The sequence below is a fragment of the Microcebus murinus genome, chromosome 16 (genome assembly GCF_040939455.1).
Source record: "Microcebus murinus isolate Inina chromosome 16, M.murinus_Inina_mat1.0, whole genome shotgun sequence".
Lineage (NCBI taxonomy): Eukaryota > Metazoa > Chordata > Mammalia > Primates > Cheirogaleidae > Microcebus > Microcebus murinus.
This window is the reverse complement of record NC_134119.1, coordinates 35,374,427-35,387,418: the sequence shown is the minus strand read 5'-3', so window position 1 is coordinate 35,387,418 and position 12,992 is coordinate 35,374,427. Positions and strand designations below refer to the sequence as shown.

Here is a 12,992-nt window from a genome sequence, read left to right as displayed (position 1 = left end):
CCACCACGTCTACTTCCTGTCTGCATCTGAACCTTCTGTACCAGAGACAAACTGTGCCTGAGCCCATCCAACTCCAGCCCTTCTGCCTGGGCACCAGCTTCCAGCTCTCTGCCGCTGACCTGCCTCTCTCCAGCAATTCTCTCCTGTCTCCCAGAACATCGACTTCCCTCTCTACTGATTCATTTCTATCAGCATACAAGCACACTGAAATATTTTTCATCTTTAAACAACCCTCTGGACCCTACATTCCTCTAGAGCTACATCCCCATGTCTCTGCTCTCTTTTGCAGCATAACTGAGTTGTCCATACTTGGTGTCTCCAGTTTTTCTCCAGTTCTCTCTGAGCCCTCTCCAGTCAGGCTAACACCCTGCCCGCTCCTCTTCCAAAACCTCTTGTCCGGGTCACCGTGAGTTCCACAGTGCTAAATGCAACTGTCAATATTCAGGCCACATCTTTGTGTAAAGGAGAGAAAGTATGTACAACCGTGAAGTGCTTCATAAATGTAAGAGGTTGCCATTATTATTTAGCAGCCAATAAACTTTTAAAATGGATGAATGCCCACCTCTGTTAGGACATTTCTCCCTGTCTTTCCATCCCCTGAACATCCCCAGCCTGTTTGTGAAGTTTTTCAAGCCCAGGTACGGGGCCTTCCATGTGTCCCTGCTCTGGCATCCAGAGTCCAGCAGGCTACAAGAAAGCACCTTTTCCATACTCTTTCAAGATACGGACAAACTTCTGCGTGCGACAAGGACAAGGACCGTGGGTGGTCTGGGGCTGTGCAACCACATAGCTGTTCTATGCCTCTCCTGCTTGAGGTAACATGAGACTAGCCGGGGCCCTGCCTGTCTTGTTGTGATACGGCGAAGTGCTACACAGTATTACACTCCCCCACCGTAAGCTACGTGAAGGGGAGGACGAGGGGGGCAGGGGAAGGGGACAGGACAAGCCAGTGCTCTCCAAGAATGGAACAGAGGAGAGGGGCAGCCTTGTTACACGTAAGTGTCATCAGGAAAACCTTTGAAAATGTAGGGAATTAATATATGCTATTATAGGGCCTCCTGTTTATTTCAAAGGGAATATTTGAGGGAAGGAAGGTCATTCCCAACCACCCACCAGTTTTTTGCCATCTCCCAGTCTAGAAAGACACCTGCTCTATGTCACAGCCCCCAGACCTCCCTCTACTTCAGGGGCGTCCCGGGAGAGCCCTCCGTGGTGGGGGCAGGGGCCGGGAGCCCTCACCCACCCTCAGTCCCGGGCACCACCTCCTCACGAATTCAAGTCGGCGCCATTCAAGTGAGCTCATGGCAATAACCAGTCACACCAGCAGGTGTTATTAAAAGGAATTTAATAATCTTAATTAAAAACTCTTAACAGCGAATTCCATCACAGGCCTTGGCAGCTGGGAGCAACTCCAGGGACATGTGCCCCTCTGGGATGCGGCTGAGCCACAGTCTTGGCCACAAGGAGAGGAGGTACCTGGAAGTTACTTCAATACAATATCAAAGATCCGCAAGGATTTTTTTTTTAAAAAAAAAGTTTTAAATATATTAGACTCTCTTGATTGCCATTTTTACACAAAGCTGCTGATACAGTATACAGAGTTTTTTAACTTTTTTTTTCACATAAAATACATTTTTCTTAAGTGTTCTCTGTACATCAGTGGCTTCTGGTCTGGTGGATTATTGCGGAAGGCTGGGGGTCTGCAGACTTTTCCTGGGTGCGCAGAGCCAGGCCCCGCACGGTGGCACCTGCAATGCCCACGGGGAAGCAGGCTCTCTGGCCAACAAGAGATTCCTGTGGAGCGGAGGTCTATAGCCTCTGGCAAAGGGGGTCACTTCTGCAGAGTCATCCACTGACCATGTGACCCTTTGCTCTTATGTGCCCTGGGGGAGGGGAGCCTATCCCCAGGCCACAATAGCAAGACTTAATTACCGTCCTTCTGGGCATCTTGTAAGGAGCACCCTTCTGGCAAGTACCCCAATATCCTGCTCCAGGGCAGAGAGCAGGTGGGAGAGAGAGCTCAGGATTGAAAGGTAGCTAACACCAATAACCCAAATGGTCTCCTGTTATTACAAAGCCAGCACGCTGTGGTGGGGCAGGAAAGGGGACACACCCTTGTTAACTCTTCTAAGCCCTTTGAAACTGGCCAGACAGTGAGGAGCAGTTTTACTGATGCTGCCTATTTGATGGAGAATATCCTGAAGTCTTCAGGAGCCCTGGGCCTACGGTTCATTCAGCTTCCCTGAGCCTCTGGTCAGAAACTCAACAATCTTTTGACAGCCACCAACTTTCAATTGTTTGCGACATAAGGTCTGAGCAAGGGCCAGCGCTCACAGTGAGCTGTGTGCACCTGCTTTGGAAGTGGCCTCCTTTAGTCTATGGGGAGCTGCAGGGGTCAGGCATCTGGTTGACTTCACTAGGCTGCCTCCAACTCCTTGATCCGCCCCTGCCATGGAAAGGCCTCAATGTTGAAAGAAGCTCCTTTTCCTCCCATTATCCACTACCGGGGTGAGGTTGGGGAGGGGGCAGTCTATGTAATAAGTGAGCTAAACGAGCAAGCAACAATGACTGTAAGAACCTGAGATGCGTTTGGCAGCAAACTGCAGACACATTCTTCTAGACACTGACCTCAAACTGCTATTATGCAGTCCCCCAAAGATGCTGGCTGAAGGCAGCTATCCTGGAAAGTTCCAGATGGACTTGGGATGGTGTCTACCTAGAACCTGAGATCTGGCATCTGCACCGAGTGGCAAATGTTATCCAGAGGGGAACATGACAGCTGTTCCCAACTAAAGGGATTTGGAACCAAGCATCTAGGAACTGAAGAGCGCAGGGCTCTAGCCTGGGCTGTAGGTCCTCTGCCTCAGGTGACCTGAGCGGGCCTGCTCATGCCCGTGCCCCCCAGGGATGAAAACCCTAAAGAACAGTCCTCCTCACTCTGTCTTGCTCCTCCTTCACCCGCAGAGCCTAACACAGAGCCAGGGATGTCGCCTGTGCTCAATAAATGACATGAGTGAATATAGATGAATGACCCGGCTCATTCATTGGAGGTTGTTCCCCGACTTGCCCCTCAATACCCAGGAGACCCACAGGAAAAGCTCCCCAGGGACTCAAAGCCCTGAGAGGGAATGGTTTTTCCCTGGCTGAAAACATGAGCTAATGACGGCTCCTGTCGAGGAAGCAGCTGGGATTCCTGGTCTCCTGGGTGGGGAGGAATGGCCCAAGGGCAGGAGGCAAGGGGGAAGGAGGGAATGGCCTCTAGGGCTCAGGGTGGGCAATAAATGCCTTCAGTGTTTGGTCCCTGAGCAAAAAGATGGGAAAACCTGCCTCTCCTGAGGAGCGTGTGGCCTCCCTCGGCACTCCCTACCTGGTAGCTGAAGTCAGGTCATGAAGGACTTCGGTGTCAGTCTGGGTCAATCCTGCCTTCAGCCAAAGGAATGTGTGTTTTAGATCACAGAGGCTGAGATGCTGGAAAGCCCACCCCAGCCCCCAGGGACGTGGGACAGATCCTGTACACCTGTCTTCAGTCTCCCGAGCTGCCTGTCTACTCTACACTACCTCTGTCCTGGCGTTGGGGTGGGGTGGCCTGGTGCTGAGACCCTCTCTGCATCCAGCGGCCACTAGGGGCACAGTCACTCCCACGAGTCCTGTGCTCTGGCCCAGCTGCCCTGCTCCTGGGAGAACATCAGCCAGGCCCCTTGAGGTCCAGCTCCTGCTCCGGGTTACAGGGGCCAGGGGGGGGCCAGAGCAGGGGGCTGGGACTGCAAACAACAGACCCCCTTACTAAGGTTATGGCACAAGGGGGGCTCCCCAGCCTTAGCCCCCTAGCCCAGGGGCCCCTCAGGGAGAATTTCTCAGACTCAGAAAGAAGCAGGTTAAAGAGAATGTGGATCTGTTCCCCAAATTAGGAGCTGGACCTGGGGAGCCCCTTCAGCACTCTAAGGAGGTAGTTTAAGGACAAATAAAAGGCGCACAGAGCAGGGGGCAAGCCTGCAGCTTGTTAGTCAACACCAAAAGGTGCCCAACTCATGGCAACAATCCCAAATGGGCTTGGGGAGAATGCAGGGGTGAGGTGGAGGGCAGCTGGCCCTTCCTGGTCCCTTCCTGGGCCTCCCTCCCCAGCATCAGGAAGACCAGGGCTGTGGAACTGCAGAGCTGGGTGAGACCCCACTCCAGCCCTGCCACTGCTCCGCTCAATGCCACACAGGACGTGACCATCGGCACCCTGGGTCTGCAGCCCTGGGGCATCACCACTCCCGACAGGAGCAGGCCGGGAGCCCCTGGGCCAGGCAGGGACTCACAAGGGCAGACTGGCAGACTTGCCTCACTGAGCATTCCAGAAAAGGCCAAGCTGGGCCCGGGGTCCTGAGCACTGGCTCTGCACAGATGGCTGCTGTGGCGGGGAGGCCCAGACAGCCCTGAACTGCTCACTCGGACAGCTCAGTCTAAGCAGGGCTGGCTGAGATGGGCTGGGCTGAAAGAGCCTGGATATTCACAAAGGTCAGCCGGGGCTGGACTCTGTCACTGTTTTTCGGAAATAAATTCACCCCCTCCCTGGAATAGGGCTTCCAGTGAAAGCTCCTCATTTAGCTTCATTTCCCAATACTGGCCAGTAAAACCTAGTGATCCTGATACTAGCCATAAAAGAAAGTGGATTCAGTTACTTCCCACCCGGAGTTTTACAGCCTAAAAGAATTTTTTTATCAAGTGCACTTTTGTAAACACTGACCTTGCCTCGTTCCTGCCTTTGATGCTTCTATCCAAGAGTAAAACATGGTTTATTCCAGGAGTGGAATAGCCTGCTTTTCCCCCTCGACCCTGAGTGACCACATGGCTGGCTCCTGGCGTGGGCAGGAGGGCGGCTCTCAACAAGGCTGTGGGGAGCAGGCCTGTGTCCGTCCCGTCTGACCCACGTCCAGGCTCCCTGTGAACACAGCCAGGGCTTCCTGCCCCTGCCACGTGCGGCTGCTGGCCCAGACCTTGGGATGACTCTGGGCTGGACAATGGGTCTCAGCCTGGCAGGCCGCCTCCCCTGCTAAAGCCACGCTGGCAGTGGATGAGACTCTGAGTCTTAACCTCCATCCCTTTGGGAACACCCCGTGCATTCCAGCCCCACCTGCTTCCCGTGAGCCCAGGTGTGTCATCCCTTCACACGCTGATTGAGCGCGCACGCGCGTTTGTGTGTCGATAGGGGACGTGCAAGTATTCCAGAGAAGCCTTTACCAAGAACAGAACGGGGATCCCAAGCCCACCCTCCCAAAATGGGACAGCAGAGTGAGCCAGGAGGCCACGGCGGGCCTTGTGTAGGCGTGGACGATGCAGCAGGAAGCAGAACCTGGGGAGAGGAGAAGCTGCAGGCAGCTGGGTGAGGGGTGGGGTCGGCGTTCCTCTGGAAAGCAGAGCCCACCTCTCCCGGCTGCCCTCTGGTACCTCCCCAGCCAGGGCTGTTGGGCTGGCCTGGATTCCAGGGACCCCTCCCCGGGACATCGCTCTCCTCCGTTACAAGGAGACTAGGAGATCCGGCAGCAGCCATGGACCTTCTCCTCCATCTCCTCCATGGGGGCCTTGAACTTTAAGAGCGGGGGGTCTCCGCTGGTGACCGTGTAATACACCGAGGTCCCGTTGCTGCTGTACGGTGAAGTTCTGCCTCCGATCAAGGGGGCCTTGCCTTCGCTGCTACTCTCGCCCGTCCTGGCCATGCTGCTGCCCAGGTGGGTGCTCAGGAAGGGGTGGCTGAGCAGCTTGGCTGCAGCCCGCTGCCGCTTCAGCTCCAGAAGCGTCTGGGGGCTCTGCTCCTTGTAGCCACTCCAGGGTGGGGTGGTGTCAGCCACACTGGGGTTGCCATAGGCCATGCTGTAGTCAGGCACCTCATGCACCTTCCAGACGTCCCCGTTGGCCAGCGCATACTGGTAGGCGCTGACCGGAGCTCGGAGCCCATTCTCAACAGGCATGTCCAGTTCACTTCGTGGAATCTTGGTGGGAAACTCGGAGAGCAGCACGGGCTTCTCTAGCCTGGGGTTCTGAGAGTGAGAAGGACAACATTACCAGTTGGCTAGAGGATCTGAACCCACTACCCACCTGCACCTCTGCTGGGGACATTGTTGTTCGGACCTGCCCTCCATCCATTTTCCCTACCTGGGTGTTAGGGCCCCTCATGTCCTCTGGGGAACCACCAGTCTATGTGTTTCAGTGGAGCTGACCCACCCCAGCCTTGCGCCAGGGGATGGACCATGACCCAAACCCTGGCCGATCAACCTTTGTCACTATCGGGATTGGTCCAGGGATAGGTTCTTAACTGAAATAGGTTCAGTGAAACTCAACCCTGGGACTTTTGCTAGAACAACTGGGAAAGGGAAATTTTAGCAAGAACTCTGAGTAGGAAGAATGATCGCGTACACCTGCAGTCCCAGCTACTTGGGAGGCTGAGGCAGGAGGATGGCTTGAGCCCAGGAGTTTGAGGCTGTTGTGAGCTATGATCACGCTGCATTTTCCAGCCTGGGCAACAGAGCAAGACCCTGGACCCCACCCCAAAAGAGAGAGACTGTTCTGATGATGCATTGTGAGCTCCTGGATCTAGGTGGGCCCTGAGTTTTCAGTTACATGAGCCAATAATTTCCTTTTTGGTGTAAGTCAATTTTAGTTGAGTTTTTCAGTCACGTGTAACCCTTCCTCTGTAATCCCAGCATATCTCTGCTTCAAAGGACATTCTCGCCCAAGAATCCTGTATACCCAGTGATCCTTGGATACCAAGACCTTGAAAAGTAGCTGCTGCCTAGAAACTAGAAACTAAAAAGTAGAAACACTTACAATAACAAAAATGCAAAACATACCAAAACTCACCATAAACAATGTCAAAGGACACATGAAAAAACTGGAAAAATATCTTCCACATATATAACAGAAAAGGGACTCATTTTCTAAATATATAAAGAGCTCTTAAAAGTCAGTTTTTAGAAGCCAAACTACCCAATGAAAAAAGTAGGCAATGGACACTAATATGCAGCCCATAGTAATATATAGATATACATAGTATATAAACATCGGAAAAATATTCAATCTCACTAATAATTAATGACATAACATTAAAACAACAAAATACCATTTTTACCGATCATATTGGCAAATATTCTTAAAGTGTGCTATTACTCAGTGTTAGCAAGTGTGTAGGGAGATAGACAAGACTGTAAACTGACACAACTTCTTTGGAGGATAGTTTTGCATTATTCATCCATCCAAAAAAAATTTTTTTTAGAGAACATATACTTTGCACCAGCAAGCCCATTTCTAGGACTTTGTTTCAAAGGTATACTCTCTTGTGGATGCAAAGCTTGAAAGTCGTCACTGGCTAAGTGAGAAATTGTGGCCAGTACTTCTATTGGAATGCCCCACAGCTGGTAAAACGCTTAAAGGAAGTCCACACATGCTGGTATGAAAAGAGCTCCAAGAAATACATATTTAGGTTAAGGCAAAGAACATTCTCCACAGTAAGTTTCCATTTATGTGTGTGTTTCTTCCTCTTCTCTTTTAAATGGTTCCTTCTGAACAATGCAGGCAGACTGATGCTATATCATGGGGAGACAGATTCTTTATTATTTTGAATTTTTGTTGTTGTTATTTGAGACAGGGTCTGGCTTTGTTGCCCACGCTGGATTGCAGCAGCACAATCATAGCTCACTGCAGCCGCAAATTGCTCCCGAGTACCTGGTTGTAGGGGCACGTGCCACTGTGCCTGGCTAATTTTTTTTTTTTTTTTTTGGTAAGGATGGGGTCTCGCTATGTTGTTCAGGCTGATCTCAAACTCCTGGCCTCAAGCAGTCCTCCCACCTCGGCCTCCCACAGTGCTGGGATTACAGTCGTGAGCCACCACACCTGGCCTAAATTTTTTATTTTTTTATTGTTAAGAGATGGGGGTCTCACTCTGTAGCCCAGACTGGAGTACAGTGGTGTGATCATAGCTCACTGAGACCTCGAAATCCTGGCTCAAGCCATCCGCCTGCCTCCTCCTCCCAAGTAGCTAGGACTACAGGCACATGCCACCATGCCCAACTGATTTTTTGTTGTTGTTGTTGTTAGCAACAGGGTTTTGCTATGTTGCCCAGGCTAGTCTCAAACTCCTGGGCTCAAGCTATCCTCCCATCTTGGCCTCCTAAAGCACTGAGATTATAGGCATGAGCCACTGCACCTGGCCAAGAGACAGATTCTTGACGGTCTAAGTTAGTGCTTCTCAATCTTCAATGTGCCTATGAGTCACCTGGGAATCTGTAAAAAAAATGCATATTCTGATCCAACAGGCCTGGGTTGGGGCCTGAAATTCAGCATTTCTAACAAGTTCCTGCCAGTGTTCTGAGTGGGAAGGATCTGAGACACTGGTCCCGGCTTGGATGCACATTAGAATCATCTAGAGATTTAAAAATGCATATAACAATGCCAATCTGAAAAGACCACATATTATATGATTCCAACTATATGACATTCTGAAAAGGCAAAGCTATGGCAACAGTAAAAGATCGGTGTTTGCCAGGGTTTGGGAGGAAGAACAGATACAGCACCAGAGATATTTAGGCAGTGGAAATATTCTGTGCAATACTACAATGGCTACTTGACATTATGAATTTGCCAAAATCCATAGACTGTACAATGAGTGAACCTAATGTCAACTATGGGCTTTGGTATTAATAATGGTATTAATAATGTGTCAATATTGGCTCATCACTACACTAATGCAAGATGTTAATAATGGGGGACCTGGGGGGGTGGGTAATGAGGAAGCACATGGGAATTGTCTGTACTTTCCACTCATTTTTCTATAGACCTAAAACTGCTCAAAAAAATAAAGTCTAATCCAGGCACGGTGGCTCACACCTGTAATCCTAGCACTTTAGGAAGTCGAGGCAAGAGGATTGCTTGAGTTCAGGAGTTCAAGACCAGCCTGAGGAAGAGCGAGACCCCGTCTCTCCTAAAAATAGAAAAAATTAGCTGGGCATGGTGGTGCACACCTGTGTTCCCAGCTACTTGGGAAGCTGAGGCAGGAAGATTGCTTAAGCCCAGGAGTTTGAGGTTGCAGCAAGCTATCATGATGCCACTGCACTCTAGCTGCGGCAACAGAGCGAGACACTGTCTCAAAAAAATTTAAAAAGTAAAAAAATAAAGTCTATTGATTAAAAAAAACAACAACACATATATCCATCTTCAGTGTCAGAAACCAAAAGCACTGAAGGAAAAGGAATAACCACAGCATGAAGAGTGTGGGTTAGAGGGAAGAGAGCTTTTCTCATGATGTATTTATTTGCCTAGGCACAAATTATGGGCTGAGCTACACAAATAAGAGCACATTTGATCCTAGAACACCCCCTGTGGTCAGCACAATCGTCTGGACAATGTCGAACTTAACAGGAGCCCTGAGAGAACAGGAAGGTTAAAGAAACCTCCCCACCATTTGTGTCCCGGGGAATGGCCCACTGGGCAGAGTCACCCTTCCCCTTATGGTTTCCAGAACCCTCACATGACCACTCCTTTGCCTGGGACGACCCAGACACAGTCCTCCAAATTCTCATTCTTTTTCTCTCCAACGAGTAGCTGAACTGTTTTCCCCACTTATCGAGTGAAAAGACATGCTTGCTAAATGACTTAACCAAACTTTAGTCAAGCTGTCCTCCCCACAGGACCCTGAACCTGCACTCATCCCTCCGGGTAAACAGGCCCCGCAGAGCAGAACATCTCTCCCGAGACCCTTCTGGAAATGGGCCGACCATGGGACACACATTCCTGGTCAACTGTCTGATCACACCACCCTCCCAGGCCACCCTCGGTTCTTCTAGCCTCTGTCCTCCTCCCTAGAAAACAAACTCCTTTCTTTCTGAACTCCAAGATCCTTGCCAATTCTGAGGTTGAAGCATTCCACTTATTGCTACAATCATTTCAAATAAAGTCTCTCTTTAGACTTACACACACATGCACACACACACACACACACGCACGCACACATACATATACAGGGCCTAGGTCCCAACTCCTGAGATTCTGATTTAATCAGTCTGGACTGAAGTCTAGACATCAGGATTGAAAAACAACAAGAACAACAGCAACATCTCCCCAGGTGATTACACTGTACAGGTAAATTTGTGAACCCCTGGTTGAAGAGATGATGGCGGTCATCACTGCTGTGCCCGGTACCAGGGACTTAGCTCTGCCACAAGTGTGAACCAAGGTCAGGCCTGAGGGCTAACAGGGCGGAGCCTTGGCAGACACCCAGTTTGGGAGTCAGGCTGAACAAATATTCCCGTACATAAGTGGCTCAGAAATTCTTGTGTGTATGAGAATCACCACATGTACAGTGGGGCCTGAGAATCTGCATTTCCAGTAAGTTCCCAGGTGCTGCTGATGCTGCTGGTCCGAGGACCACACTTTGAGAATTCCTGCCCTAGAGAGCACCTTGCCAGATCTAAGGCCTTGAAATGGGGGGGATGAAAAAAGGAATGAGTTTTGAGCTCTGTAGCGTGTCCTGTGACCTCCTTTCTTCCTCCAGGGCTGGGTGACTGCTGGCTATGCCAGCTGGGTTCCTTCTCTCCTTTTCCCCAGCCCCAGAGGCAAAGTAGCCCATCTGTTTGCCTTGCCCAACCCCATCAAACAGCAGCCTTGATGAGGACGCCTAGAAATTAACAATACCACCACCACCACCACCACCAAAATCACACATAACTAAGGGTGGCTTCCAGCAGCCATCTGCCCTTCCCCTGTGTCCTACAGCCTTCATGACCGCTGAGGCTCCGCATCCATGAGCACTTCTGGGGGAGTCCTGGGGCCCGTGAGATCTGAACAAACACAGGGTCAAATCGAGTGTGGAGGAGTAAGAGCTACTTGCACGAGGATTTCTTTAAGAACCTCAGTCTTTCCTACAAATCAATAAGGACAAAATAACCCAACAGAAGAAGAGCCAGCTGCACCAAAGAGGATAATGAAATGGCCAATACGCATATAAAAAGGTGTTGAACATCATCCGTCCTCAGGGAAATACAAATTCAAGATGTGAGCTACCATAGCAACCCCTGCAGGATGGCCCCAGTAATTAATAGAACGGACTATACCAGGGGTTGGAAATGCTCCTGCACTGCCGATGGTCGAGCTGACAGGTACAACCACCTCGGAAAAATGCTTGGTGCTATCCACCAAAGCTAAACATATGCTACCCCGTGATTCTCACTGCATTCCTGGGTATATACCCAACACACAATAGTGCTTATAGCCACCAAAAGACATGTGCAAAAACGTTTATAGCAGTTTTATTCATAGGAGTCAAAAACTAGAAACAACCCAAATGTCCACCACGAGGAGAATGGAGACGTAAATTATAATATTCAAACAATAGAATTCTACAGAGCAATGAAAAAGAAGAAACTTCTGCTCTATGCCAAGACATAGATGACTCTCACAGACGTAAAAGAAGCCAGACACAAAAGCCAACAAACTGCATGGGTCCATTCGCATGCACACACACATACAAAACTAGTCTTTAGGTCTCAAAGTTCAATAGGGGGTCCCTCTGGGGTGGGAGGAAAGGTAGAGGTAATAAGTTAAATTAAAAAGAGTTCATACTGGATTGATATGGGCCCTAATCCCAATGACTGGTGTCCTTTTACAAAGAGAACACAGAGACTCAGACACATGCACACAGAAGAAAGCTACGTGAAGATGAAGGCAGAGATTAGAGTCATGTTAGCAAAAGCCAAGGAACGCCTGAGTCACCAGAGCTAGGAGAGAAGCATGGGACAGATTCCCCAGAGGGAACCAAGCCTGGTGTCACCTTGATTTTAGACTTTTGGCCCCCAGAACTGTGAGAGAATCAATTTCTGCTGTTTCAAAGCACCCAGTTTGTGATCATTTGTTACTGCAGCCACGGAAACAACTATGCATCCTCTCAAGAAAGCAGTTTCAAGCCCAGGACCACGGGTGGCTCCTGGAGCGGGCTCCTCGGAGGTCCTACCAGCACCCTACCCAGGTTTTCAAAAACCTCCTCCCAACCACATTGTTCTGACAAACACAGTTCTCAACATCTTAGTATATTTCCTGAGGAAAAAAGCTGTTTGTTGCTCTCAGCTCCTGGTGGGAAAGCCCTGCTGAACCTCTCTTCTGGGCAGCCCACAGCTAGCTCTGCTGCAGAATAGGCGGGCACATGGCGGTCACTCGCTCCCTGCCACCTGGGCCTCTAACATGCCCGGGGTCACCTCATTCACTACAGTGGCCGCCACCATCAGGCAGCTACCTTCCTCTGGAGGCTCTGAGACGGAGAGGCAAGGCCAGGCTGGCTGGCGTCCTCCCCCCAAGGCAGTGGCTGTCACCGGGGGCAGGCAGGGCAGGAGGCCACTCACCGGGTCCTTGTTCTCTTGGTCTGTCCTGGTCTCCCTGATGTCCCCATTGTAGGTCGAGGTGCGCTGGTCCTCGGCCGCACTCCGCTGCTGCCACAGGATGGCCTCGCCCTCGTACTCCTTCCGGTACAGGTTGGTCCTGTCCGACAGGCTGGCTCGACGCACCACCTTCCTGAGGGGACAGAGGGGATGCTGGAAGGCTGTGCCCGGGCGCCACGGGCAGGAGCACACAGGGGACCCCTGGCTGCCCTGCCCCCGACTCACCCACGGCTGCCTGCACTGGATGTCCTCCGGCTCAAGGACGACTTGTGCCGCAGCTGTGACTTCATGATCACATCGTGCTTGTGTTTCAGCTCCAGCAGCAGCACCCTGAACTCCTCCTCCTCACACAGGTCTGAGGGGGCAAAGGGATCAGTAGCCGGGGCAGGGCACAGGCCCGTGGCCCACGAGGGTGCTCCAGACCAGAAGAGCTGCCACCCCGACCCACTGACAGCTCCGAGCATCTTTTGGGCCAGGCAGGGAGGGAAGAAAACAATGCCAGCCTCATTTCCTGGTCTGCATCCCAATCTTTGGAGGTTGGTAAGAATGGGACACCCAGGTTCCATGCACAGTCACAACTCCTAAGGTTCC

General features: G+C 51.0%; 1 protein-coding gene across 1 annotated transcript in view; it reads right to left on the bottom strand.

Moving 5' to 3' along the window:
- Positions 1-1,328: 1,328 nt before the first annotated feature.
- Positions 1,329-12,992, bottom strand: part of PPP1R16B (protein phosphatase 1 regulatory subunit 16B) — a 102,575-nt gene continuing 90,911 nt past the window's right edge. The window contains exons 9-11 of the mRNA XM_012755009.3: positions 12,627-12,756; positions 12,366-12,534; positions 1,329-6,020 (exon numbers count right to left, since the gene is read on the bottom strand). Of these exons, the coding sequence (XP_012610463.2) occupies positions 5,511-6,020; positions 12,366-12,534; positions 12,627-12,756 (809 nt within the window). The 3' untranslated portion in view covers positions 1,329-5,510. The remainder of the gene's footprint in view (positions 6,021-12,365; positions 12,535-12,626; positions 12,757-12,992) is intronic.